Raw genomic sequence first — 24,945 nt, forward strand, 5'->3', positions numbered from 1 at the left:
GGGTTCCAGAGCCCACAGCTTGTTTTGTAGTTGTATCCCCAGTGTATTCCAAGTTCCCAGCATGTAGTAGATGTTAAATAAAAATGTTAACGAATGCATAAAACATAAGCTGAGGGACCAGATGTGACTCAAGTTCTTGAACATCCACCTCCCACATGGGAAGTACTGGGTTTGGTTCCTAGTGCCTCCTAGCAAAAAGCCAACTTAAGGGAGGTGATGTGGCTCAGCATTTGAGCACCCACATACAGGGTCCCGGGTTCAATCTCTGGTCCCGGTACCTAAAAAAACAAAAAAGCTGAAAACAGAACTGCAATGTAGGATATGCAGCGCTGAATATCCAAGAATAATGGGACGATCCAGGAACCCTGTTGTGGGAAACTGACTTATCTATTTATTGCTTCCTGTTATTGTAGGTGACATTATAATTGCTTCCTGTTATTGTAAATGTTACCTTATCATAGATGTTGCAGTTGCTTCCTACGATTGTAAAAGATGTTGCAAGTTGCTTCCTGCTATTGTAGAAGATGTTACAAGTTGCTTCCTGCTATTGTAGAAGATGTTGCAAGTTGCTGCCTGTAGCAAACAGCTGTTTATTAGCTTTCAAATAAATACAATGTGGAAACTAGGGTTGAGGCTCCTAGTTTCAAAAGCTGTGAAGTCCCCTGGTCCCATCTTTGTTTCTTCTCTTGTGTCTTTCTTTCTGTCCTTTTATTTCTTCAGTTCTGCATCGCCTTCCCTTCATGCAGACCTATTACTGAGCTGGTCTCAGCAACTGGCACCTGAACAGGGACCCAAAGGGAAGAAGAGCTTCAAGCTAAAAGGTTTTGTCACGGTGCAGAGCCCCAAGTGGTTTACAAGGCCTTCCAAGTCCTTGGTGAGTAAGGACACCCTCGGGTTTTCTAGCAGGGTTACGATGGGAAATGGAGACTGTTATGTCTGTCTCCTTGATCAACTCCTCAAGGCAGGAGGGGCCGAGGCCAACGAGTCTCATATTTAGAACCCTTAGAGATTACAGAAAAATATTTCTCATAGTCCCCAGCAATAGGAAGGTTAGGATTAGGACATTAGGAAAGAGTAGGAAAAAAGAGTTAAAAATTTTACATGTACGAGGTGTTTTGCTCCCTGGTACTTTGGCCCACTTGGATTATTACTAAATCTGTTTTGATACTAAATCTAAAGTTGTTTTGCCTTCAACTCCTTCATTAAGTGACTTTAGAAAGTCATCCCCCCTCCCCCTCCCCCGCTGACACCTCCTCCCCCTCCTATGCCTGGAGATGCTCAGCCAAAATTGTCAGCTTTACAACAGGGCATCTTGCAGACTAGAACAGAGGAAATCATGTTGAATCACTTGTGCAAGGGAAGGTTAACTCACAAATATAATGTCCTATACAGGCAAAAGAGCTAAATAAGGCCCTTGTTAGTGAAATCATGGATCGTAAGAAAACTCTGTTTAAGTGTTGACTAAGATAAGGAAAATATTCTGGCAGCAGCTGTGCAAACACCTTGTTGCCTAAATGATAATGCAGCTGTGGGCTAGTGGGGGGCTAACAGAATTAAACCTCTGGAAAAGGAGGAAAACATGGCAACATTGGTGTTCTGTTTTGTTTCCATGTTGATTCTGATTGGGCCTATTTAACCAAGTTAATAAAATTAGTACAAAATTTTTATCAAGGTGTTAAAAGAAATTTTTGGTGTTGAATCAATAGCTTACTCCTGAACTTCCAAGTCTCAGTGTAGTCTTAAACAGTAGTAATCCAAAAAATGTGTATTGTCTTTCTAAACTGCTAAATAAGAGCTTAACTGCATTTATGCTGTTCAAATTATCCTGATTGCTCATTACTAATAAAAATGTTTCCAAGAACAAGCTTGCATGTTACAGGCAACATAGGTTCCAGAAGAGATCTTAAAAGCAGTAAAGTATAAGATGTGAAATGATGGAGGGCTTGGAAACAGCTGTATGAAAAGAGTAAGAATTATGGGTCAAATTAGTAGCTTTATTTTTCTGTTGATGTGTTGTAATTGTTTTGTGTTTATCTGTTTATCGGTTTGTTCAATGTCAGTGTGTGTGTGGTAATTGTTTCAGTGTGTGTTGTAATGGTTTTTGTGATTGTTCGTTGTCAATGTATATTTTGATACCCCTAGATGGTGATATAAATAAAGAAAAATTTCTAAAAGAGCTCTATTCAAATGGCCAAAAATTAAATAGGTGCTTATATTAATACATACTTTTAAATGTTAATAAGACCTCTACAATGATAAAAATTATAAATCTTGGGAAACGGACTTTGGCCCAGTGGTTAGGGCGTCCGTCTACCACATGGGAGGCCCACGGTTCAAGCCCCCGGCCTCCTTGACCCGCTTGGAGCTGGCCCATGTGCAGTGCTGATGCGCGCAAGGAGTGCCGTGCCACACAGGGGTGTCCCCCGCGTAGGGGAGCCCCACGCGCAAGGAGTGCACCCATAAGGAGAGCCGCCCAGCGCGAAGGAGGGAGCAGCCTGCCGAGGAATGGTGCCGCCCACACTTCCCGTGCCGCTGACGACAACAGAAGCGGACAAAGAAACAAGACGCAGCAAAAAGACACAGAAAAACAGACAACCGGGGGAGGGGAGGGGAATTAAAATAAATAAAAATAAATCTTTAAAAAAAAAAAAAAGTTACTATTATAAAAAAAAAAATTATAAATCTTGATTAACAAAATGACTGTAAGTCTCTTCATAAAGAATAGCTCCTGCCCAAATTGAAATGAATATTTTTCTTCACAGGATAAAATGAAGGATGTAAAACTTAAATGAATATTTAAAAAGGTAAAAAGTTTGTGGGAGTGCTGAATGAAATTTGATGTCTGTTAAAAAAAAAAGTAAAAGTATGTTTTGTCCTAAAAGAAGATGGCTAGTTTTCATAAAATCAAAATGGAAATATGCAGGACAAAACTTGAATGCATATAGCAAGTTTGTGGGAAACTGGCTTTCCTATTTGTTGCTTCCTGTTATTGTAGATAATATTGCAATTGCTTCCTATTATTGTAAATGTTACCTTATTGTAGATGTTGCAGTTGCTTCCTGCTATTGTAAAAGATGTTGCAAGTTGCTTCCTGCTATTGTACAAGATGTTGCAAGTTGCTGCCTGTAGCAAACAGCTGCTCATTAGCTTTCAAATAAATAGGATGTGGAAACTAGGGTTGAGGCTCCTAGTTTCAAAAGCTGTGAAGTCCCCGGTCCCATTTTTGTTTCCTTCTTGTGTCTTTCTTTCTGTCCTTTTATTTCTTCAGTTCTGCGTCGCCTTCCCTCCATGCAGACCTATTGCTGAGCTGGTCTCAGCAGAACCCCTTTCTGGGAATTGGATAAAAGGTGACTCTTTCTAAGAACAGATGCCACCCCAAACTAGGGCACAGTGCTTGGTGAGCAAAGTGTGAACTCTGAGTTTTATTCCTCACTGGCCACTTCATTCAGGTATTCTTGTGCAGTGAACAACCTGCCCAACCAAATACATCAGACCTAGATTTTTTTGTTCCAGTGGTTCTCAACTCTGGCCCTACGTTGGAAAACTTTTTTTTTTTTTAAATACCCATGTCCAGGTCCCAATGTAAGAAATTTGGATTGAATTGTTTTTGGGGGACTGGTTTATTTTAAATCTCCCCAGGTATTACAGTGTATAGCCTGGGTGGAGAAGTACAGCTTTAGACTTAACTGCTGTGAAAATCTCAAACTAGGCTCTATTGCAGACACGTGCTTGCCTCATATAGGCTAGTATTGACATGCTAATAGGATTCATATCACTGGAAAAATACTAATTCCAGTGGCAACCACTGGCATTTCTAGATTTAAAGGAGCCTTTAAAGGCCTTTACCACCACCCCCAGATGTCCAGACAGGCCCCTGACCTGTCCCATAACAGGCAGCTGAACCACTAACCTGGAATTGAACTCAAGATTGGGAGCAGTTCTGAAGTAAAGTCCTTGCTTAGTCCAAACCTGGCTGTGTGACCTAGGGAAAGTTAATTAACAATTCCCTGATTCAGTTACCTTGGTTATAAAATTAAGCTAATTGTAAGGAAATATTTGCCAGAAATATCACAAGATTTAATGAGCAAATAATTGGAAAGTACTCCATAAATATAAATTATCATGCATTATTACTATTAAATAACTTCATTGTGCAAAATTCCATGGAAATCTTGAGGAAAAAAATTCCCCTGTGATTTTGACCATGTGGTTAGGAAGCTGCTTGGATAGCTCTTGAGATTCTGTGAAACAATTTCCCCTATTTTTCCAATAAATTACTTTTTCTTCCCCTAAAGCCTGCCAGAGCTGGTTTTTGTTACTTGTAAATAGAAAGGATTTTAACTAGTGCAGTAAGCCAGTGGAGCATTTCTCAAATTGTATTCTGTGGAATGCTGTACTTAAAATGTTAAGAGTGTTTCATACACAACCTAATACTTAACATTTTTTATTTTAAAATTCTGAAGTGGCATTCATAGTAAGAACTATGTTAAACATGCATATAGTTTTATTTATTTATTCCCACCCCCTTGCTGCTTGCACTCGCTGTCTGCTCTGTGTCCATTCGCTGTGTGTTCTTCTGTGTCTGCTTGTTTTCGTTTTGTTGTATTGCTGCGCCAGCTTTCCGTGGTGCGGGCCAGCTTGCCCCCGGAATCAAACCTGAGGCCTCTCCAATGGTAGACACTTGAGCCACATTGACTTCCCCCAAAACAGACTTTAAATGTAAAAAAGTTGAGATTCAGAAGGCAATTATATATTAATAAAAGGGACAATCCATCTGGAAAAAAGGAGTCATAAATAAATCTTAAAAATAGGTTGTTGGATCCCACCCAGTTTCAGTTGGTCTTTGGTGGAGCGGGAGAATTTGCATTTCTGAAAATCTCCCAGGTGATGCTGATGCTGCTGACTTATGGATAATTTGAAAACCATTGTTTTAGTGTTTCCCAAATTTTCCTGAGGCCAAGAATACCCTGGAGTGCTTTTGGGTCCCCTTAATGCCTGTGGTATCTGTCTGATGGTTACTGGTTCAGAACACATAAATGACTTTAGGATTTTAATATTTATTTGTGATATTGGTAAATATTTATAGCCTGCTTTTATTGCTTTATGGAAAAACTAACCACAGGTATGATATAACAAAAAGACCATGAGTTACCATTTTCATGTTTAGGTATTCTTAAATTAGGCTGCTCCAAAAAGAATTCATTTTTATCATTTTAAGAACTCAAGCTTATGACTGTTCATCTTCACTTCAAAGTTTCAACTTTTTGCTTGCTTTATTCAGTATCAGACTGATTTTTATTTAAATAAAATACATGATGAGTAGATACTACACCACTTTTCAGGGAACCAAGGGAATTGTTGATTAAAAGTCATAAAAACATTATCATCTACAAACTTAAGTCACAAAAATGAATTTTTTGGTTACACAAAAATGCAAAATGTTTTATCTTGTTATAATTTGTTCCTAATCTAATTTAAAAATTTTTCGAATTTTGTACTGCTGTAAAGTTAAAAAAAAAAAAAAAAAAAAAAGCACGCAATCTAGATGATCATTTAATGCTCTGCCATCTTTGAATTCACTTCGTGGCCGGCCACTTGGATCCCAGCACTTATACCTCAGGAACATATATTAACCTTCCATCAGCAACACTGTAATTCAAAGTGTTCTATTTCATGGGAAAGTTAAGTTTGGGAAACAGTCATCTAGTGTCTTGTCTGCATGAAACAGGGTCAGTGACTTCTCCAAGCTTTTATTATTCTAAAGACCTTTTGAGGAATACAGGTTTGCAACAAATGACTCATCACAACTCTTGGGCAAATGATATCTTAACTGGTGAACTGAAAATGTTTTGGTAATGGCCCAAATGTCAACTCAAGTTTTTCTGCCTAGAGAAGTTATATATCTGGTTTGCAAAATTTAGTTAGACCAGGGTGGTACATGGGAATCTTGTGTTTTATGCATGATTATTCTGTAAACCCACAAATTCTCTAATGAAGAAAGAAACTGCTGCCCCCTCCCCCCCAAATCTAATATGAATCATGAGCACACTTGGCAAAGCAAAACCTAAGAAATAATTCTGAGTGCTATTGGCAGACTTGGATTAGGAGTCAGTAAAACTGGACACAAGTCTCAACTCCTTCACAATGAGTGTAGGCAATACATGATTTCTAACTTCAGTTCTCTTCATCTGCAAAATTAGAACAATTCATTAGGTCATTATGTTCATTAGGTCACATGAAGAGTTCTCTAAATCATTTTATAAATGCAAAATGGTGTTATTACTGATGGTGCCTTGAATTGCATCTTTTAAAGCTATCATCCCCGTTCTCCAGGCTGCTCCTGACCTTTATGCCTTGAATTGGAATGCTTCCTTGAAGAATCCAATCTGGGGCTGGACTGGAGGTTCTTTCTTTGTGTCACACCTTCTCACCCCACACACTATATTGACCTTCCATAGCATTTATCACACTGTGCTTCAATTGTCTATGAAGTCCCTGCTTCTGGGTCCCTGCCTGATTCATTTTAGCAGTCCAGCAATGTTTGTCTCCTTACCTTACCCCAAATGGTAGAAGAAGGCATCAGACATGGGTCACTGGTTGACAATTTATTATAATCTATTGGCAGCACACAGACCAATATTAATTAAACAATAACTATGCCCATTAGAAGTGGACAATGATTATGTAGCCATTCTCTTGTTAATGGTGTGCATTTAATCATCATGGTTTAGTTTCTTGATCTTCTGCTTGTGCCGTTCGATTTCTTTCTGCAGACGCTCAATCTCTTTCTTAGAATAAACGATCTCATCTTCATGGTGTTTCTTCAAGGCTGCCAGTTGTTTTCTAGTCTGCTCTCTACAAGGACACAGTAGCTCTGGATTTAATCCCAGTCCTTTACCCCAAAGAGATCTCTGAGCATAACATGCAATTCTTAAAGCCAACATCAGAAGTCCCAATCCCCTGAGAGTCTGGTTGTTCATCCTATCCTTTCCCCTACCCTGCTACTGAAAGAATACTCCATTTTAAGATGAATCCATCCTGAGGAGATGACCAAATGATTCCATTTTCCTGCTGTTAATGCCTGAATCCCATCAGTGGAGAGCTATTCCTTGCAGACTCCTCTTTAGAGAATGAAACTCCAGAGAGGTGTAGAAAGTTCCCAACACCTTACCAGAGGTACAGCTGGGAGAACCAGAGTCCATTGGAGGGCAATGTGGCTAAAGGACAAATATTTATCTTCTATCCCAATTTTGTCTAGGTTTCTTTTGCCTAGAAAATGGGTGGCCCACTAAAGGCAAAAAGAAGGAAAAAAGAAGCTAGGGATATCTTGCCTGGGTAGTACTGGGCAGTCCAATTTAGGACTCAAAAGGGAGTATATTAAAATCTTGTTTTGGCCACATTTGAACTGGTTTCTTAACTGTAAATGTTAGACAATTTTCTAAGGGCAGGACCTTGGACTTCTGGTATGGCAGGTACCCTGGTGATAACCCTTAAGACTGAGCAAGAGAGGGCTTAAAGGAAGAGATATAGGCCAAAGGAGAAGCAGAAGCAAGATTGGTTCTGCACTCCTCCCCAGTGTGAAGAGAAGTCAGTTAAAGATAATATAGGGTTGGAAAAGGGAGTCGATAGGCCCAGCCCACTCCTTACTCTTTAGAGGGAGAGGGAAATCTACAGTCCAGGATCTGGGCTGGACTAGACTGGACAAAAGTCTCCAAGAGAGGGTGGAGTCCAACTAAGATCAGGCGCCCCAGCTGACCCGCACAGTATAGAAGTGGAGACGCGTTGGGATTTGGGAGGGGCAAAGTCAGGGAATCCGTGTGAGGTTTGCAAAGCTAAGACCTGCAGGGTGAAGTGGGGGAAGGAAGAGCAGAAGAAGAGAACGTATAGGGGCTGAAAGGTGGGCGAGAGAGAATCAGGTTCAGAGGGTCTGCAAGTATTGGACAGTCAGATCTAGATACAGAGACGAATCCGTGGGTGTTTCGAACCCGCGGAAATATCCACAGGAGGGGATGGTAAAGGATACAAGGGAGTTTCGGTCGTGGGTTGAGAGAGCTCCGCAGGTGGAAATGGCTTTGGTTTGGGGACGCCCTCTAAGTGGCAACGGTGGGCACCTAAAGTGTTGGGGTCCCGGGAATTCTACTGGGGGGTTGGGCGCCCCGTAGGGATGACGGGGCGATTGGAAATTGAAGACGGACTGGAAAGCCCTAGGAGATGAAGAACTGGACTCGGGACCCCGTGGGCCTCACCGGAAGTATCGCTCCTCTTCTGCCGCCTCTCTTTTTCCGAAGGCCCCACCGGCCTCCCGAACTGAGCCAGCGCTTCCGTGGACTTGGTCGGACTACGGAGAGATCGAGACAGCGGTCAGAGTGCGGCGGGGCAGCCCCGAACCGCGCTCAGGGCTGGGGCAGCGAACGCTGCCGCCGGGGTACCTGGTCCGAGCCGAAGCTTCGGCCTTGCATGGCCCTTACGCCCCACACGCCGAGCCGCATACGCGAACCCAAGGTCGAGACTGCCATTGCTGCTCACGTCGCACCTCGCGCGTCACTGGCTCTGCCGACTCACCAACGGCGCCGGGAGCCCAACAGCCAATCTTCCCGAGGGAGGGCGGGGACGAGCGGGGGCAGCCAATCCCGAGGCGAGGGGGCGGGGCTGCTGGGGCTCGCCGCGAATCGCCAGCGAGAGGCGGGCCCATTCTCAGCTAAGCCCAGGAAAAGCTCAGCTGCCTGAGGACGGGGGAGTAACGACGGAGTGTGGTTTTCTGTGTGGTCGGGGGAGTGGTAAAAAGAGCTTTAGGAGCTGAGATTTTGACTATTGGACCAAGCAGAATGACCCATGGCGTCCACCCCCACCCCACGATTCCAATCCTAGTTATTATTATTAAAATTCCAAAGGAAACCTTCCTGTACCTGGATAATATAAGGCGTTGGGGGCTTAGTCCGGGAGGCTGAACTCCAGGGAATTTGAGCCCAGGATGCCCCGATTTAGTTAGTGCTGGAAAGGAGTCATATGCAGATCTCATGTTTATCTTTTAAGAGGTGTCAATGTTCTTTTGTTGTATTGACATTGCACTCTCAAGTCTCAGTTTAAAGGTCAACTTCTCAGAGAAACCTTCCCTGCCTCTTTACTTAAAGAAGCTCCTTAAGTCATTCTATCATCTCTCTCTCTTTTGTTCTGTCTCTTTGCACTTTCCATCTTCTGAAATTAGCAGGGCTTTGTTTAAGTAAGTCCTGAATTAATATTTGAAGAATGTATTGATATGTTGCTGAATGAGTTTGATAACTGTACCTTTGAAATGCGGTGCAATGTAGTGGAAAGAGTTATAAGTAAGAGTCTAGTAGAGGTTTTGTCTTGGCCCTTTTGGTCATTTGGAACTAAACATGTTCTAAACCTTATCCATTCATGTGGATGTGAATCCATTGTAAGTAGAATGGTTCTGTTAAGGAGTAGTCCACCTCAGCCAGAATAGGTCTTAATCCTGTTACTGGAGTCCTTTATTAGCAGAATGAAATTCAGAAACAGAGAAAGTTTCTGGAAATGAGAGCTGAAGGGAAGCAAGAAACTGAAGAACAATGGAACCCAGAAGAGAATGGAGAGGCCTGGAGAGGCTGCCATGTATATTGCCATGTGACGGAGAAGCCCAGGACCAAGGATCACAGAGGCAGCCCCAGAACACCACAGTCTTTGAGGAGAAAGCATCACCTCGGTGATGTCTTAATTTGGACTTTTTCCCACCCTCAAAACCGTGAGCCAATAAATTCCCATTTTTTAAGCCAACATTTCATGGTATTTGCTTGAACAACCAAGGAAACTAACACAGTCCTCCTTTATCCAGCCAGCAAATGTGGAAAAGACAATTGTCATCTCTACCTTCATAAAATTTATAGCCCTTGTCTCTTTTGGGGCCCAGTTTCTACTCCTTTGGATGCAAGGGTTGAGCCAAATTATCTATTTAATATGATAAAATATGTGATTATAAAAATATCATCTTTGCTTTCTATGAAATAGTAGTACAACTGGTTTTATTGATCATCTTTTAGTTGGAAAAATACCAACGCTGGTTTGTATGATTTAAATGGAATGTAATGCCTTCAGGGCACGTTTTCAAATGTTCATTGCAGAAAAGTTGGAAAACAGATAAAAGCAGATCAATGGAAATAACTATCACTTATAAGCCCATTACCTAGTGATACTAATGGTGTATGTACTTCTGGGTGACTTTTTTTATTTTTATTTTTATTTTTTTAAAGATTTATTTTTATTTTATTTAATTCCCCTCCCCTCCACCGGTTGTCTGTTTTCTGTGTCTTTTTGCTGCGTCTTGTTTCTTTGTCTGCTTCTGTTGTCATCAGCGGCACGGGAAGCATGGGCGGCGCCATTCCTCGGCAGGCTGCTCCCTCCTTCGCGCTGGGCGGCTCTCCTTATGGGTGCACTCCTTGCGCGTGGGGCTCCCCTACGCCGGGGACACCCCTGTGTGGCACGGCACTCCTTGCGCGCATCAGAACTGCGCATGGGCCAGCTCCACGCGGGTCAAGGAGGCCCGGGGCTTGAACCGCGGGCCTCCCATGTGGTAGACGGACGCCCTAACCACTGGGCCAAAGTCCGTTTCCCTGGGTGACTTTTAAATACCATTCCAGTTTCAAAAACTTTCTAAAAAGTTCTCAGATTTTGCTATTTGTAGGTCATTTCCTAGACTGAGTGTCTAGGGGAGGGTCTTGTTGAGCTTGTGCAAAATGTCCAACTAGGCACTAGGATGGATATAATTAAAGTATATATCAAGGATTGAAATTGGAACACTCCTACATTGCTGAATGTAAAATAGTTCAGCTGCTGTGGAAAACAGTTTGATGGTTTCTCAAAAAGTTAAACAGAGAATGACTATATGACTCAGCAATTTCAATCCTAGTTATATACCCCCAAAACTGAAAGCTGGGACTCAGGTGTTTGTATACCAATATTTATTGCAGCATTGTTCGCAATAGCCAGAAGATGGAAACAACCCAAATGTCCACCAGCAGGTGAATGAATAAGCAAATAGTCGTATATATAGATACAATAGAATATTACTCTGCCATAAGAAGGAATGAAGTTCTGATACATTGTACACCATGGATGAACCTTGAAAACCTTATATGAAGTAGCCAGCCAGAAAATGACAAATATTGTGTGATTCCACTTGTATGAGGTCTCTAGAATAGGCAGATTCATAGAGTCAGAAAGCAGATTGGTGGTGGACAGGGCTGGGGAAAGGGGAGAATGGAGAGTAATATTTAACGGCACCAGGTGAGGAAAATGTTTTGGAACTAGCTAGAGGTGGTGGTTACACAATATTGTGACTATACTAAAAGCAACTGAATTGCTCACTGTAAATGGTTAATATGAATTCCAGTTCAATTAAAAAATAGTCCACCTAGGTCAGCAGCATGCAGCGGGCATGCCAGCTTTTTAAGGGTCCCGCTGAAGCAAGGCGGAGCTAGAGAGGCGGACCCTTCAGAACCACGTGAGCTGGCGCCTGCGCAGAAGGGTCACGTGGTGGCCAGGCAGGAGAAATGGCGGCTTCAGGAGAGAGCGGGGCTTCGGGCGGCGGAGGTGGCACGGAGGAAGCGTTTATGACCTTTTATAGTGAGGTGAGCACAGGGTCGAGGAATAATGGTGCCAGGGCAACCCTGCCCAGGATCTTCCTCCCGGCGGCGAGGACGGGCTGTCTGGCCGTTGGGCGGTTCGTAGCGCCCGGCCTTGTGTCGGAGGGCGGCGGGGGCTGTGATGGGTGCCTCTCTCCGTGATAGTTGTTGGGGAAGACCAGAGGCCACGAAAGAAGTACCGGGGCCCGACGAAAGGAGGGAGACGGCGATGAGGAGGGAGACAGCGAATGTGGCCAACGAAGTGCCTGGCGCGTGCAAAGTTTCCCAAGTCCCGGGAGTCGGGGGCCGCAGAGGCTGGGCCTTTCTGGGGGTGACTTAGCCGCCTTAGCTCCCATTTTCATTCTCAACAGAAGCGCTCTCTTCTCTCAGTCTTCATAATGTGTTTTATGAGTGGTTATTTCTGCCATTCACGAGCGTGTCAGTAGGTCGCTATTTTACCGGCGACGAACCTGAGGTTCGGGGAAGCCTAGTAATTTTGTGTCTTACAGCAGATGACAACTTGGTATCCTGTTAGGACTGGAGGCCTGATCTGAGCCTTGCTCTCTATCCCGTGTCCATTACCTAGTATATATTTGTTGAGGAAGTCGGGACCTATTTAAATTGGCATGGATTTGAGGAATGGAGTTGCTCCCTACCAGGTTGTGAGGTATTCAAAGTTAAGGACCATGCCACATTCCTTTCATATCTCTGACATTTGTAATAGTCTCTTCTACCTAGTAAGTACTCCAAAGTAGTGAATTTTAAAATGGAAATTAGCCCATTCTTTACAGTCTGTCCTTTTGAAGTGCTTAATTTACCTGAAATGGTTGATGCCCTGGTACAAAGATTTATTGGCCCCTAATAAATGCTTAGCAATTATAGTGGAACTTGTTTCACTTAACATTTCTTTGTTTGTTTTTAAATACAACAACATGGTTTGTGTAAACTGGATGGGAGAAAGTACTTATGGGAAGATCTTTGATCATTCAACCAATGTTTATTGAGCACCTGACATTTACTCGATACAATTTAGACATTTACTTGATACAATTTCCCTGTTGTAGTGAACAACAGGGAAAACAATCCTTGTCTTCATAGAGCTTGCAGTCTGTAGATGATAAACAATAAACAGATACCCAAAATGCTGTCAGGTAGTGATAAGTGCTATGAGGAAAAATACATCTTGGGAAGAGAGTAGAATATGTGAGGATTGGTCAGAAAGAGTTAAGAGGGCAGGTGCTGAGTAGGAATGGCATTTTATACTACTCGAAATTATTTCCAACTTCATTTTGGCCATAGGAATAAAGATGGTATATAATATACCAGAGATTGATTCCAACACTGACCAAGGCATGAAGGTTGTTTTTCTGGAACTTCCCTTGTGTTTATTTTCCTTGGCATTGTCTTCCCATCAGGAATTCTTATAACTCTATGTTGGGTAGACAGAGTTAATTGCTCCCTCCAATATCATTTCTTTACATGTTGTTTTTAGTACATATTTTAATGTACTTGTATTTTTCCTTAAAATAAAAAGATATAAGTAAGTGTAGGTACACAGAAGTACATCTTCCATCGTTAAACTGGAAGCTCCTGAAAGGTGGGGACTACAACTTATATATCTTTTTTAAATTTAGGTTAATTTTATTTTTATTTATTTATTTCTTCCCCCTCCCCCTCTTGTTTTTGTGCTTGCTGTCTGCTCTCGGTTCATCTTTTTTTAGGAGGCACTGGGAACTGAACCCAGGACCTCCCATGTGGGAGGGAGGCACCCAGTCATTTGAGCCACCTCCGCTCCCTGCTTAACTTATTTATCTTGATGCCTGCTCAGGAGTTAAACTGCTTGGGTTAAAATTCTGGTTTACAAGATGGTTAATTGGGAACAAAGTTAAGCTCTCTAAGCTTCTGTTTTCTCATCTATGAAATGGACATAAATAGTACAATGTGAGGTTAGTTGAGAGGCATCAATACATGTTAAGTATTTACAACATTAAAATAAAAAAAAAAAAGTTATAAGTATTTCTCAAGATGTTTAGCAAAATATCTTGTATTGGTAGACACACAAATAAATGATTGTTGAACAGGTGAATGAGTAATGTGTTAAGATAGACAATTCAGGGATTATTATTTACTAATGAAGTTTTTATCCTCTTTATTTTAGGTAAAACAAATAGAGAAGCGAGATTCGGTTCTAACATCCAAAAATCAGATTGAAAGATTGACCCGTCCTGGTTCCTCTTACTTCAATTTGAATCCATTTGAGGTGAGCTGGTTGATTTTGCTGTGGCCTTTGTGCTTGGGTGCTATATATATATATATCTGCAGACAATGTTACATCAGAACACACCTTAGTTGTTAGAGTTGCGAAAAGCGGTGGAATAAAGGGATAGGATATGTGTAGTATGGAGGTTGTCTTTGAACTTGGGTGGTTTTATTGTAAGTGTAGCTTGAAAGGCAGTTAAATAGTAAGGAAAATGTGAAGGTCTTTGCCCTGTTGGATATTCACCATTATCTTTTAGCAACCCAAATATACTTGGATTTTTCCCGAAATATGGAGGTGTAGCTAGACCCTAATAAATTTAGGATCCTTAGTTTAAATTATTTGTTAAGACTTGTCTGTTTTTTAAAGACTTATTTTTCACAAAATTTTCATTTTGAAACAATCTCAGATTTAGAGAAAAGTTTCAAGGACAGTGAAGACTTTTTTTCTTGAACTATTTGAGAGTAAGTTGTCAGCATGATGATGCCCTATTACCCAGAAATACTTTAGTGTGTTTTCCCCACAAACAAGAACATTCTCCTACAGAACCGCAATACAGTGTAACTAACAAAATCAGGAAGTAATCATTGGTACATTGTTGCTGTCTGGTCTTCATACCCCATTCAAATATTACAAATTATAACCTTTATTGCAAAAGGATCCAGTCTAGAATCTCCTGTTAAATTTAGTTATCATGTCTCTTTATAGTCTCTTTCAGTCTGGAACAGTTTCTCAGTCTTTCCTAGACTGTCATGATTTTGATACTTCTGAAGATTACAGGCCAGTTATTTTGTAGAATGCCTCACAGTTTGGGTTTGTCTGATGTTTTCCTCATATTAGATTGAGTTTATGCATCATTGGCAAAAATATCACAGAAGTGATGCTGCTTTCTTTTTGCAACCTATAAGGTGGTACTTGATTTTGATTTATCTCATTACTGATGATGTTAATGTGATCACTTTTAACTGAAAAGGTGTCTTCAAGTTTTCTCTATAAAGTTACTTTTTCCTCCCTTTCTTGATTAATAAGTATTTTATGGGGATATACTTTGAGACTGTGTAAATATCCTGTTCCTCATCAAAATTTCTATTTATTTATTTATTTGTCAATATTGAGTCATGGTTTCCTCTTCTAATCATTGAGTTATAATTCATCATTATTTATTTTGATGCTCAAATTGTCCCAAAATTTGTTCAGTAGGCTGATTTTCAAGCTAGCACCTGTGTTTTTCTGACATGCTTTCATTAGTCTTTGAATACTAGTTACTCTTGTACTTATTTAGTGGGGAGTAATATAGGATCAATTTTGTACTTCCTCTTACCCATTTTGGAGCTAACCATTTCATCAAGAAGCCTTGGTTCTTTCTTTTCTTTTCCTTTTTTTTTTTAAGGAGGTACTGGGGATTGAACCAAGGACTTTGTATATGGGAAGCAGGCACTCAACCACTTGAGCTACATCTACTCCCTGCCCTTGGTTCTTTTTAGAGAAGATTTGGGTGCTTTTGAGATGTCACTACCTCCAGGTCTTAGTAGTAATTACTGCTAAGGGGAGAGACAGAGTGTGTCTGTGTGTGTGTGTATATGCGTACATTTACATCCAATTTCAATTCACCATTACAGGATTTATTCTTGTTTTTTTCCTTTCCATGTTTGTAACTCCTTTCACTGAGAGTGAGAAATCTAACTCCTTGTATCTTTTTTTTTCTTTTGTTATTATTTGTTTTTATCTGTATTTAATATATTTATTTCCTTGATTGATCCTCCTTTATGCAACTCATTGCCCATGGTACTCCTTCCTCTGTGTGAATGCCCTCCTCACCCTTTTTTTCTGACAACCCATACCACGCTACGCCACTGTGCAGAAATCCTTCTGACTACATTTGGGCTCAAAACTCCCATGCCTTCTCTCTGCCCCGTGGATAACTCTCCTCACCCTTCTTGTGCTCCTGCATCCCACATTGATTCTACCAAGTAAGTACCCTCCTTATCCTGCTCTGGCTTTGATAACTCTATATCAGGCTAGTTTCCTCCATGGGCACCCTCCTCATCCTGCTTGGCTTCTGATTCCATATTCCAGGTCCTTCCCTTGTGTGGAAGGAGGCCCTCTTCACTATGCTTAGGTTCCAACTCCCTATGTCAGGCCATACATCCTCACAAGTGCTCTCTCCACCTTGCTTAGGCTCCAACATCTTGTGTTGGGCTACCTTCCTACATGAGGGCCTTCTTCACCATGCTTAGGTTCTCACACCTACACCTATGGTAGGCCATCACTTTGTGGGGCTGTCCTTCTTGCCTTGCTTGGACTCTGTATCTTGTGCCAGGCCCCCTTTCCTTGTGGACACCCTCCTCACCCTGTTGGTTTCCAAAACACCCTGTGCTGGGCTATACTTCCACTGGATTGCTTTTCTTATCCCTCATAGGCTCTGATACCCTACCCTGGTCTACCCTCCCATCTCCAGTGTTGACATCCACATCCTGCTTAGATTCTAATACCCTATGCCAGGGTACCTGTCCAGGAGGATGCCCTCCTCAACCTACTTTGGCTTTGGTACCCTCCGTCAGGCTACCCTTCTATATGAATGCCCTTCTACCCCATTTGGGCTCTAACACCCTGTACCTATATATCCCCCCAATGTGATCACCCTTTTCTTTGTCTCATTTGGGCTTTGACACTCTGCTCTGGGCCATTTCAACTCTCCACTCAGAGTGGATGTACTCTTAATTTATTGCATTGTTTGGGAAGGGAAGGGGAAGATGAAAAAAGCTTTAAGGGTACTTGAAAAAAATATTTTTTTTCTATCAATGTTACATGCTACTCAGTTAACACAGGATAACAACTACAATAACAATAAATCTGCTTTAGTTAGCAGTTATACTCTCCCCTTATTTTGGTTCATTTCTGAGGCATTTGGTGTTTAGGATGAAGTCCACTCTACTTCAGGCTGAGAAATGACATAGATATTATGGGGCAGAGAAATGGAATTGTTTTGCTTGTAGTTGAAGAACTCCTTCCATTTGGGCTGGGGCTGTTCCTGTATCATTGTTTTGTTAGTTATTCAGGGCAGGCCTGAAACACTGGAGAGTGGAAGTCCGCCACATATCTGCTAGGTTTCAGGGCTCTATAGGCATAAGAACAATCCAAAGGCTTTAAGTCTCTGAGAAATGTACTTAACAAGTAAGTTGGCAATTATAGGTTCAAATAAAAGAAGTAAAAGAATCATAATTAGCAAAGTTATACCTATGTATAACTGTGTTATATTGGGGAAATAGCTTTTCATATATTCCCACATAGAGTCCTCTGAGAGGGTGTTGATTTCATGTGGCCATGTGACTTACCTATGGTGTCCGGATGTCACTAGGGCCCAAAAGAGCACTTCTGTTTGTGGCTTTGTTTACTATGGCATTTTGTGGAGTCTCACTGAGACCTGCATATGTGTAATTTCCTGAATGACTTCCTGACACACTTTGAAATACTTTGTTTAATAAATATTAAATATATAAATTTCATTTATTATTTCCCCCTTTTGGTCAAGGTCTTACTTTAAATGCATCACTGATTGAAACTTAGCAATATTCCCTCAGTGCCAGGTAGGCTCATCCCTGGGAGTCATGGCCATGTTGGGGAGAGGGAGGGTGGGAAGGTAGTGAGTTATTTGCAGTGTTTGGCACAGAGAGAGGCACATTTAAGTAACAAGATGGTTTTCAGGAGGCAGCTCTTAGGCATTAATTATAATTAGACTTAGTTTCATTATTTCAATAATGAGTCCTTAAGTGCAGTCATTAAGATCGAGGTCTTGACTTATTTTCCTTTTTTCAGGGCTTATATATTCCAGAGCTTCTGGCCAGCTTATTTGAGAAAGTAGTAGGACTTCCCTAGGAAAGAAGTTTAATATTTTATGAACTACTGTGCCACCCTCTATCTAGAAAACATACCTATGACAACAGGGCTACATTTATATCCCATAGAAGCATGTAGCTATATAATGTATAAGTTGCTTAAAAGGCTCTGTTTAGACTTTGTAAAACAGTGTAACTTACAGGGAAATTTGGTTGTTTCTGTGACATGCAACATTTTTCTGATAGTAAAATATGCAACATTCCCAAACCTTCCCCTATTGTTGACATTTAACATTGATGTGGTACTTCTGTTACATTTGATGTAAGAATGTTAAAATGTTACTATTAATTATTGTCCATATTTTGTTGTAGGTGCATTTTCCCCCCATATACTAACCTGTTATTGACATCCTGTACTTTTGTTTTAGATCCTGAAAGAAAACATTCTTATATTATTAACCCCAATCCTTGCCATCTACATTCACAGTGTTGCATGTCCATCTCCAAATCACTAAATCAACCTAATTATAAATTCTGTACAGATTAAGCATCAACTTTTCATTCTCTACCCACATTCTATCTCCCAGTAACCTTATAGATTCTACCTCTGTGAGTTTGTTTATTATAATTAGCTCATATTAGTGAGGTCATGAAATATTTGTCCTTCTGTGCCTGGCTTATCTCACTCAACATAAGGTCTTTGAGGCCCATCCACATTGTCATATGTGTCAGTATTTCATTCTTGAAGGTTACTTCTCCCTCTCCCACCTCCCCGAGATGGTTTCCTTGTCTGTCTGCTCATTGTCTCTGCTCATTTGTCTGCTCATCTTCTTTATGAGGCACCAGGAACTAAACCCGGGATGCCCCTCCTCCCCCCAGGTGAGAGGAAGGTGCCCAACTGCTTGAGCCACACCTGATCCCTGCTCATTGTTTCAGCTCATTGCATCAACTCATCTTCTTTAGGAGGCACTGGGAACTGAGCCCAGGACCTCCCATGTGAGAGGTGGGCACCCAACTGTGTGAGCCACATCTGCTCCCCTGATGGGTGCTTTTGATATGATTTTGGGAGGTCATAGGGGAACATAATTTGTTTGAGAGGTGATAAAAGATTTGATGGTATGTTCTTTATATTTAGTCATCCTTTTTTTTTTCTTTTTAAAGATTTATTTATTTTCCCCTTCCCCTCCTTCTGCCCTTCTGTTCTTGATGTGTGTGTCCATTTACTGTGTGATCTTCTGTATCTTTTCTCTTTGTCTTCTCTTCTTGTCTTTCTCCTCTAGGACTCACTGGGATTCGATCCTGGGGACCTCTGAGGTGGAGAGAGGTTCTCTGTCACTTGCGCCACCTCAGGTCCCAGTTTCTGCTGCTCTTCACCTTGACACTCCCCTTTGTCTGTCTTTTTTGATGCATCATCATCTTGCTGCATGGCTCACATGTGCGGGCACTGGCTCACTGCGCAGGCACTTGGCTTGATGCGCAGGCACTTGGCTTCATGCACAGGCACTGGTTCACCATGTGGGCACTGGCTCACTGCATGGGCATGCTTTCTCTTCTTTTTCACCAGGAGGTCCCAGGGATCAGACCCATGTCCTCCCATATGGTAGGTAGAAGCCCTATCATTTGAGCCACATCCACTTCCTTAGTCATACTTTTAAATTGAGCATAGTACCATGAGAATGGACATGTGGCCATATAACTTACTTGTGTTTCCCATTTGTTAAGGTAATTGGTGTTTCTTGTGGAGATCTGATTGACAGATTGGAGAAGTGACATTGACAGATTGTTGGGGACCAGTATGAAGGATAATATTTTAATACCCTACTAGTTAATGTGGTTCTAGAAGTGAACTCTCTGCAGTATCCTGACCGAAAGAAGTATATTTGAATGTGTGAAGATACAGTGATGTTGGAGTGGACAGGGCTTTGTGAAATTTTGTCTTTTCTATTTCATACAAGCATGCCAGTCTCTTTATAGGTATGGATGTCATTGTCTTCTCACAAAATTGCTTTTTTAAAAATTCTAAGTCAAAGTTAGATGTTCTGAGCTACTTGGGAAATCAGTGACTTCTGCTTTCCATTCAGCTGCTGTAAGATACCTACTTATGAATCTGATTGTTTCTACAAAGGTAACCAGACTGGCCTTTTTCTTGTAAGGAGTGGTAATACAGTAATGGCTGTCTTCTCAGCTACCAATTAAAATATGAATAGTCTTCCAGTTTATCACCTTATTGAGCAGCAGGTAGAAAAGGGAGAAATTAAATTGGGAATCTGAGGGTCTTTATTTTATGACTCCTTAATCAGGGAGCATTGTTTTGTTTTAATTTCCCCTGCATCTCTGCATTTCCCAGTTTGGACACATTTCTAACCTTTAGCCATTATGCAATCATCTTTCTTATGCATTTTACAATTATTCTTAGTTAAGAGCTGTCCTCCACTTTCCTTAAGCTTAGATGAACTTGTGCCCCCTGCTTAATCCTGCCCTGTTCATGTCCTTCCTTTTGATTTAACTTGTAAGACCCCAGCAGGCAGCACCACATAACTTGTTTTTCTATTTTTCTTGTTTAGCACCTTGGAAAGAAAGGAGTTTATCTCACAGGACTCAGGAACTTGCACATTATTAATGGTTCAGAGAGTTCAGGTGTGGCTTAAGACTGAATTTTTATTTCAAGCAGAAAATCTCAAAAGAAACCGTTATTATAGTTGGAATTCAAGAACCTGTATGAGGGAAGCAGATGTGGCTCAAGTGATAAGGCCTCTGCCTACCATATGGGAGGACTCCGGTTCGATTCCTGGGGCCTCCTGGTGAAAAAGAAAAAGAGAAAATATGCCTGCACAGCAAGCCAGTGCCTGCATGGCAAGCCTAGTACCTGCGTGGCAAACCAAGGGCCCGTGTGGTGAGCTGAGTGCCTGTACAGAGAGCCAAATGCCCATGTAGGTGCCTGCACGGTGAGCCATGTGTCCATGTGGTGCGCTGCGTGGTGAGCCAAGTGCCTGCGTGGCAAGCCGAATGCCTGCGGGGTGTGAACCACATGCCCACGTGAGTGCCCGTGTGGCCAGCCAGTGCCTGCGTGGCGAGCCAGTGCCCGTGCGGCAAGCCAGTGCCCATGCGGTGAGCCAGTGCCCATGTGGTGAGCCGAGTGCCCGTGTGGTGAGCTGAGAGTCTGCATGAGTGCCTGCATGGTGAGCCAGTGCCCACACAGCGAGTCAGTGCCAGCGTGGTGAGCCAGTGCTGCCCGCACAGCGAACTAACGCCCACACAGCAAGTCTGTGCCCGTGTGGTGAGCTGCGTACCTGCGTGATGAACCAATGCCTGCACAAATGAGTCACGCAGCAAGATGATGACACAACAGAAGAGAGAGGCAGTTGAGAGTAAAGGTGAAGCACAACAGAGACCAGGAACTGACAGACATCAGGATGCTTCAGTCCTAAATACTTTATCATGCATCTCCCCCAAAACAAGTATGTGTCTTCCACATAACCATACCACCATTACCACATCTAGGGAAAACACAGTAATTCTGTAACATCATCTAGCATATTGTCCACATTCATCTGGCCCTGATTGTCCCCCAAATCTCCTCTTGTTTTATTTTTTAAATTCAGGATCCAGTGAAAATTTATGAATTACATTTGGCATGATCTTTAGTTCTAAGGGATAGCTTTATTGGAGACTTTTTTGTGAAAGTGGGAGGATTTCCATCCCTTCTCATTACATACCTTCTGGGGTTTGTTGGATTTTTTTTTTTAAACAAATCAGTTTTATTGGTACATATTGATAAAGCAAATCAGTTTTATCAGTACATATCAATAAAGTATACAGTTCATCCAAAGCAAACAGTGGTATTTGATATAATCATACAGTTGTGCATTCATCACTTCAATCATTATGTTGGATTTGATTTGCCCCATTAAATTCCTTTTCCCCAGAAATGGATTCTCCTGTGAATATTTTTATATATACAGTTACCACCCATAATCTGTGTAATAAGGCTTATATGGCTCCCTTCTCTTTTTTTTTTTCTTCATTTTTAACAGTTCTATTGAGATATTTTCATATACCATAAATCTATCCAAAGTGTACAATCAGTGGCTTTATTTATTTATCTCACCCTACCCCCTTGTTGCTTGCACTTGCTGTGTCTGTCTGTTTTCTTTGTTTTTTTAGGAGGCACCAGGAACTGAATCCCGGATCTCTGATGTGGGAAGGATGTACCTAATTGCTTAAGTTATTCCGTTCCCTAATGGCTTTTTAAAAAACAAATCGGTTTTATTGATACATATTAATAAAGCATACAATTCATCCAAAATGTACAATCATTGGTATTTGGTATAATCACATAATTGTGCATTCATCACCTTAATCATTATTAGAGCATTTTCATTATTTCATTAATAAAAAACAGACAAGAAAATTCTTCACCTCTCAGTCTTTCTGTGCTTCCCCTGCTGTACACAGCGCTGTTTCTGGCTGTTCTTGTACATTTATTTCTTTATTAAGCAATTTTATTGAGATATATTTACATACCATACCTTTTTTTCTTTTTTTTTTAAGATTTATTTTTTATTTATTTCTCCCCCCCCAGTTGTCTACTCTCTGTGTCCATTCACTGTGTGCTCTTCTGTGACCGCTTCTATCCTTATAAGCGGCACCAGGAATCTGTGTTTCTTTTTGTTGTGTCATCTTGCTGTGTCAGCTCTCCTTACAGGGTGCGCTCCTTGTGCTTGGGGTTCCCCTACACGGGGGACACCCCTTTGTGGCAGGGCACTCCTTGTGCACATCAGCACTGGGCGTGGGCCAGCTCCACACGGGTCAAGGAGGCCCAGGGTTTGAACCTTGGACCTCCCATGTGGTAGGCAGATGCCCTATCCACTGGGCCAAGTCTGCTTCCCCATACCATACATTCTATCCAAAGTGTATAGTCATTGGCTTTTAGTACAGTCACAGTGTTGTGCATTCATCACCACAAAAATTTCAGAAAATTTTCATTACTCCAAAAAGAAAAACTCCACACCCCTTAGCAGTCACCTCTCAATCCTATCCTTCTCCAGCCCTACATAACCACTAATCTAATTCTATCTTTATAAATTGATTTATATTTGCATTTTATATAAATGGACTCATAAAATATGTAGTACTTTGTGTCTGGTTTCTTTCACTTAGCATATTTTTTTTTGCCTGATACATCTTGTATCATTAACATACATTTATTCAGTTTCTAAGAAAAACAGTCATATATGCACTATTACCCATATTTATATTTCACATGAGGTTTCACTATGCTTTGCAGTCTCGTTATATTTTTTAGCTTTCCTTTTAGTAATATACATGATCTTAGATTTTCCCTTTTAACCATTGTCATACCCATTTAATAATAGCACTATTAGTTACAAGCACTATGATGTGCTTTCACTTTTTCTATTTTCCTCTTCCTCTTGAGTGACTTTCCCAATTCCTTTCTTACTTGAGGAGGTGTGAGAGGGCACACTGCTTTTTTTTTTTCCCTTTTCCTTTTTCTGGAAAAACACTCTGACTTTTGAAAATTCTTTTTCCAAGTGGTTGTTCTTCCTTCCTCCTCGTCCCCCATTGTATGCTCCTTTCATAACCTCCGTAAGTCTCTTGGAATGCAGCACTGATTCTATTTCACTGTTTACCACTACCTCTACTGCTGTAGGTGGGCTGTTTGAATGCTTTGAAAGCTTGCTGTAAATCTTGACATTACTTGTTGCCAGGTTTTTCTAAGGTCCTGTTAGCACCTGACTAAAGCTCGCAGATTACTTTTCAATTTTTATTTCTCTGGTAGGTATTTTTCATTTCAAGACTTGATTTCAATTTTTTGCTCTTTATACCCCAGCCCCCCTGCCCAATAATTGATCCTCACTTCTACCTTTGGAAAGCACTTAATATCTGACCTCTGTCGTTATTCCTTTCCAGTGCTTCTCAAATTTTAATGTGCGTATAAATCACCTGGGGATCTTGTTAAACTGTTGATTCTGATATATTGGGACTGACCAGGGTGTGTTCTTTATTTCTAACAAACTCTCTTCACACTTTGCCCTTTCTGCACCTTCCTTTGACTTTGAATACCAAATAAACAAATAGATGCTATGCTGAATTCTTGGACTGCACTATGAAATCACCTGCTTAACTGTATAAAACATTCCTTTCCGTAAAAAGCCCTTATCATATGGTAATTTTAAAAAATATTTCCCCCACTTATTTCTCTTTACATTTCTAGTACATAGCAGTGTGATCAGCAGGTAATAGCTACAATATAAATGCTTGATGAGTGTATTTGTGGTGATGGGGTAAGATTCCTTGATGAAGAATGAACACAAAGATATTCAGTTTTGGAGAAGAATGATTAAATTTGTTTTTAAAGTAGTGTTGCTTGAAAAATACTGCTGTTCCTGTCGTTTGCTTTTGGCCCTATCTCAGTTCTATGGAATTGGAATCAGACTTTCCTAGAATGAGTCCTAGGCATTGTTCTCAGGTTTCTGCAGATGATTCTTATGTTCATTCTAGGTTGAGAACCAGTGGGCCATGTAAATTATAGATAAAAAGGAGCCAAGTGGGCATTTCTGAATTGTTGAAAATCAGGTCATCAGCCTAAGTCCCTGTTGACTTGCTGTGCTTTCTCCACATTTACAAAGATAAGTGGAGGAAACTTAAATGAAAGAGAAATGCAACATTTTTGCTTGGTGTGGAAACATGTCTCTGGGTTTTTTAATCTGGTGGAGTGAAAATAAGTATTGTACTAATTGAGAACCTTAGAAAAATATAGCTGTTATTTCCTGAATGATTTGTTCATTTGTATTTTTTGTGCAATTTTTACAGTAGTGTGCCAGCCACTATTCTAGAACATTGGGTATTGTTCTGGATGCTGAGTATAGTATGTACAATTATTGGGCACCTCCTAAATTTATAAATTAATCTCTTACAGTTTTGATTTTGATTCTTCCAGGTTCTTCAAATAGATCCTGAAGTGACAGATGAGGAAATAAAAAAGAGGTTTCGGCAGGTACAGTACTATTCCCTGTAATAGATTGGAGTTTGAACCTTTTGTAAGGTATTAAACTCATGATTCTGTTATTATGACTTGATGCTTTGGGGCCAAAATTTAATCTTATTTTTTTTAAGCATAAAGCTTCTGTAACTGTTCTTTAAAAAACAAACTCATAATGACTTTAAATCTTAAATAATTGAATGACCATAACTTACCTATGAGAAGAATGAA

The 24,945-nt window shown here is 41.0% G+C and overlaps 2 protein-coding genes across 2 annotated transcripts in view; one reads left to right on the forward strand and one right to left on the reverse strand.

Annotated features, from left to right (window-relative positions):
- Window positions 1–6,590: 6,590 nt before the first annotated feature.
- On the reverse strand, window positions 6,591–8,586 carry ATP5IF1 (ATP synthase inhibitory factor subunit 1). The gene is made up of 3 exons (XM_004455699.5): window positions 8,430–8,586; window positions 8,247–8,338; window positions 6,591–6,855 (listed from the first exon to the last, which is right to left on the reverse strand). Exons 1-3 carry the CDS (start codon window positions 8,514–8,516, stop codon window positions 6,714–6,716), a joined length of 321 nt encoding a protein of 106 aa, XP_004455756.1. The 5' UTR covers window positions 8,517–8,586; the 3' UTR covers window positions 6,591–6,713.
- A 2,916-nt stretch (window positions 8,587–11,502) lies between these two features.
- DNAJC8 (DnaJ heat shock protein family (Hsp40) member C8) overlaps window positions 11,503–24,945 on the forward strand; it is a 29,843-nt gene continuing 16,400 nt past the window's right edge. Inside the window, exons 1-3 of the mRNA XM_004455700.4 lie at window positions 11,503–11,624; window positions 13,777–13,878; window positions 24,673–24,729. Coding sequence (XP_004455757.1) covers window positions 11,547–11,624; window positions 13,777–13,878; window positions 24,673–24,729 — 237 coding nt within the window. The 5' untranslated portion in view covers window positions 11,503–11,546. The remainder of the gene's footprint in view (window positions 11,625–13,776; window positions 13,879–24,672; window positions 24,730–24,945) is intronic.

This window comes from Dasypus novemcinctus, chromosome 9 (genome assembly GCF_030445035.2).
Source record: "Dasypus novemcinctus isolate mDasNov1 chromosome 9, mDasNov1.1.hap2, whole genome shotgun sequence".
Lineage (NCBI taxonomy): Eukaryota > Metazoa > Chordata > Mammalia > Cingulata > Dasypodidae > Dasypus > Dasypus novemcinctus.

Bases quoted from the DNA above. Each gene is read 5' to 3' on its own strand.
- ATP5IF1 (XM_004455699.5), bottom strand. From the start codon at position 8,516: ATGGCAGTCTCGACCTTGGGTTCGCGTATGCGGCTCGGCGTGTGGGGC. The intron at 8,339-8,429 runs GTACCCCGGCGG...ATCTCTCCGTAG, and splicing joins GAAGCTTCGGCTCGGACCAG to TCCGACCAAGTCCACGGAAG. The intron at 6,856-8,246 runs GTGAGGCCCACG...GTGTCCTTGTAG, and splicing joins GAAGAGGAGCGATACTTCCG to AGAGCAGACTAGAAAACAAC.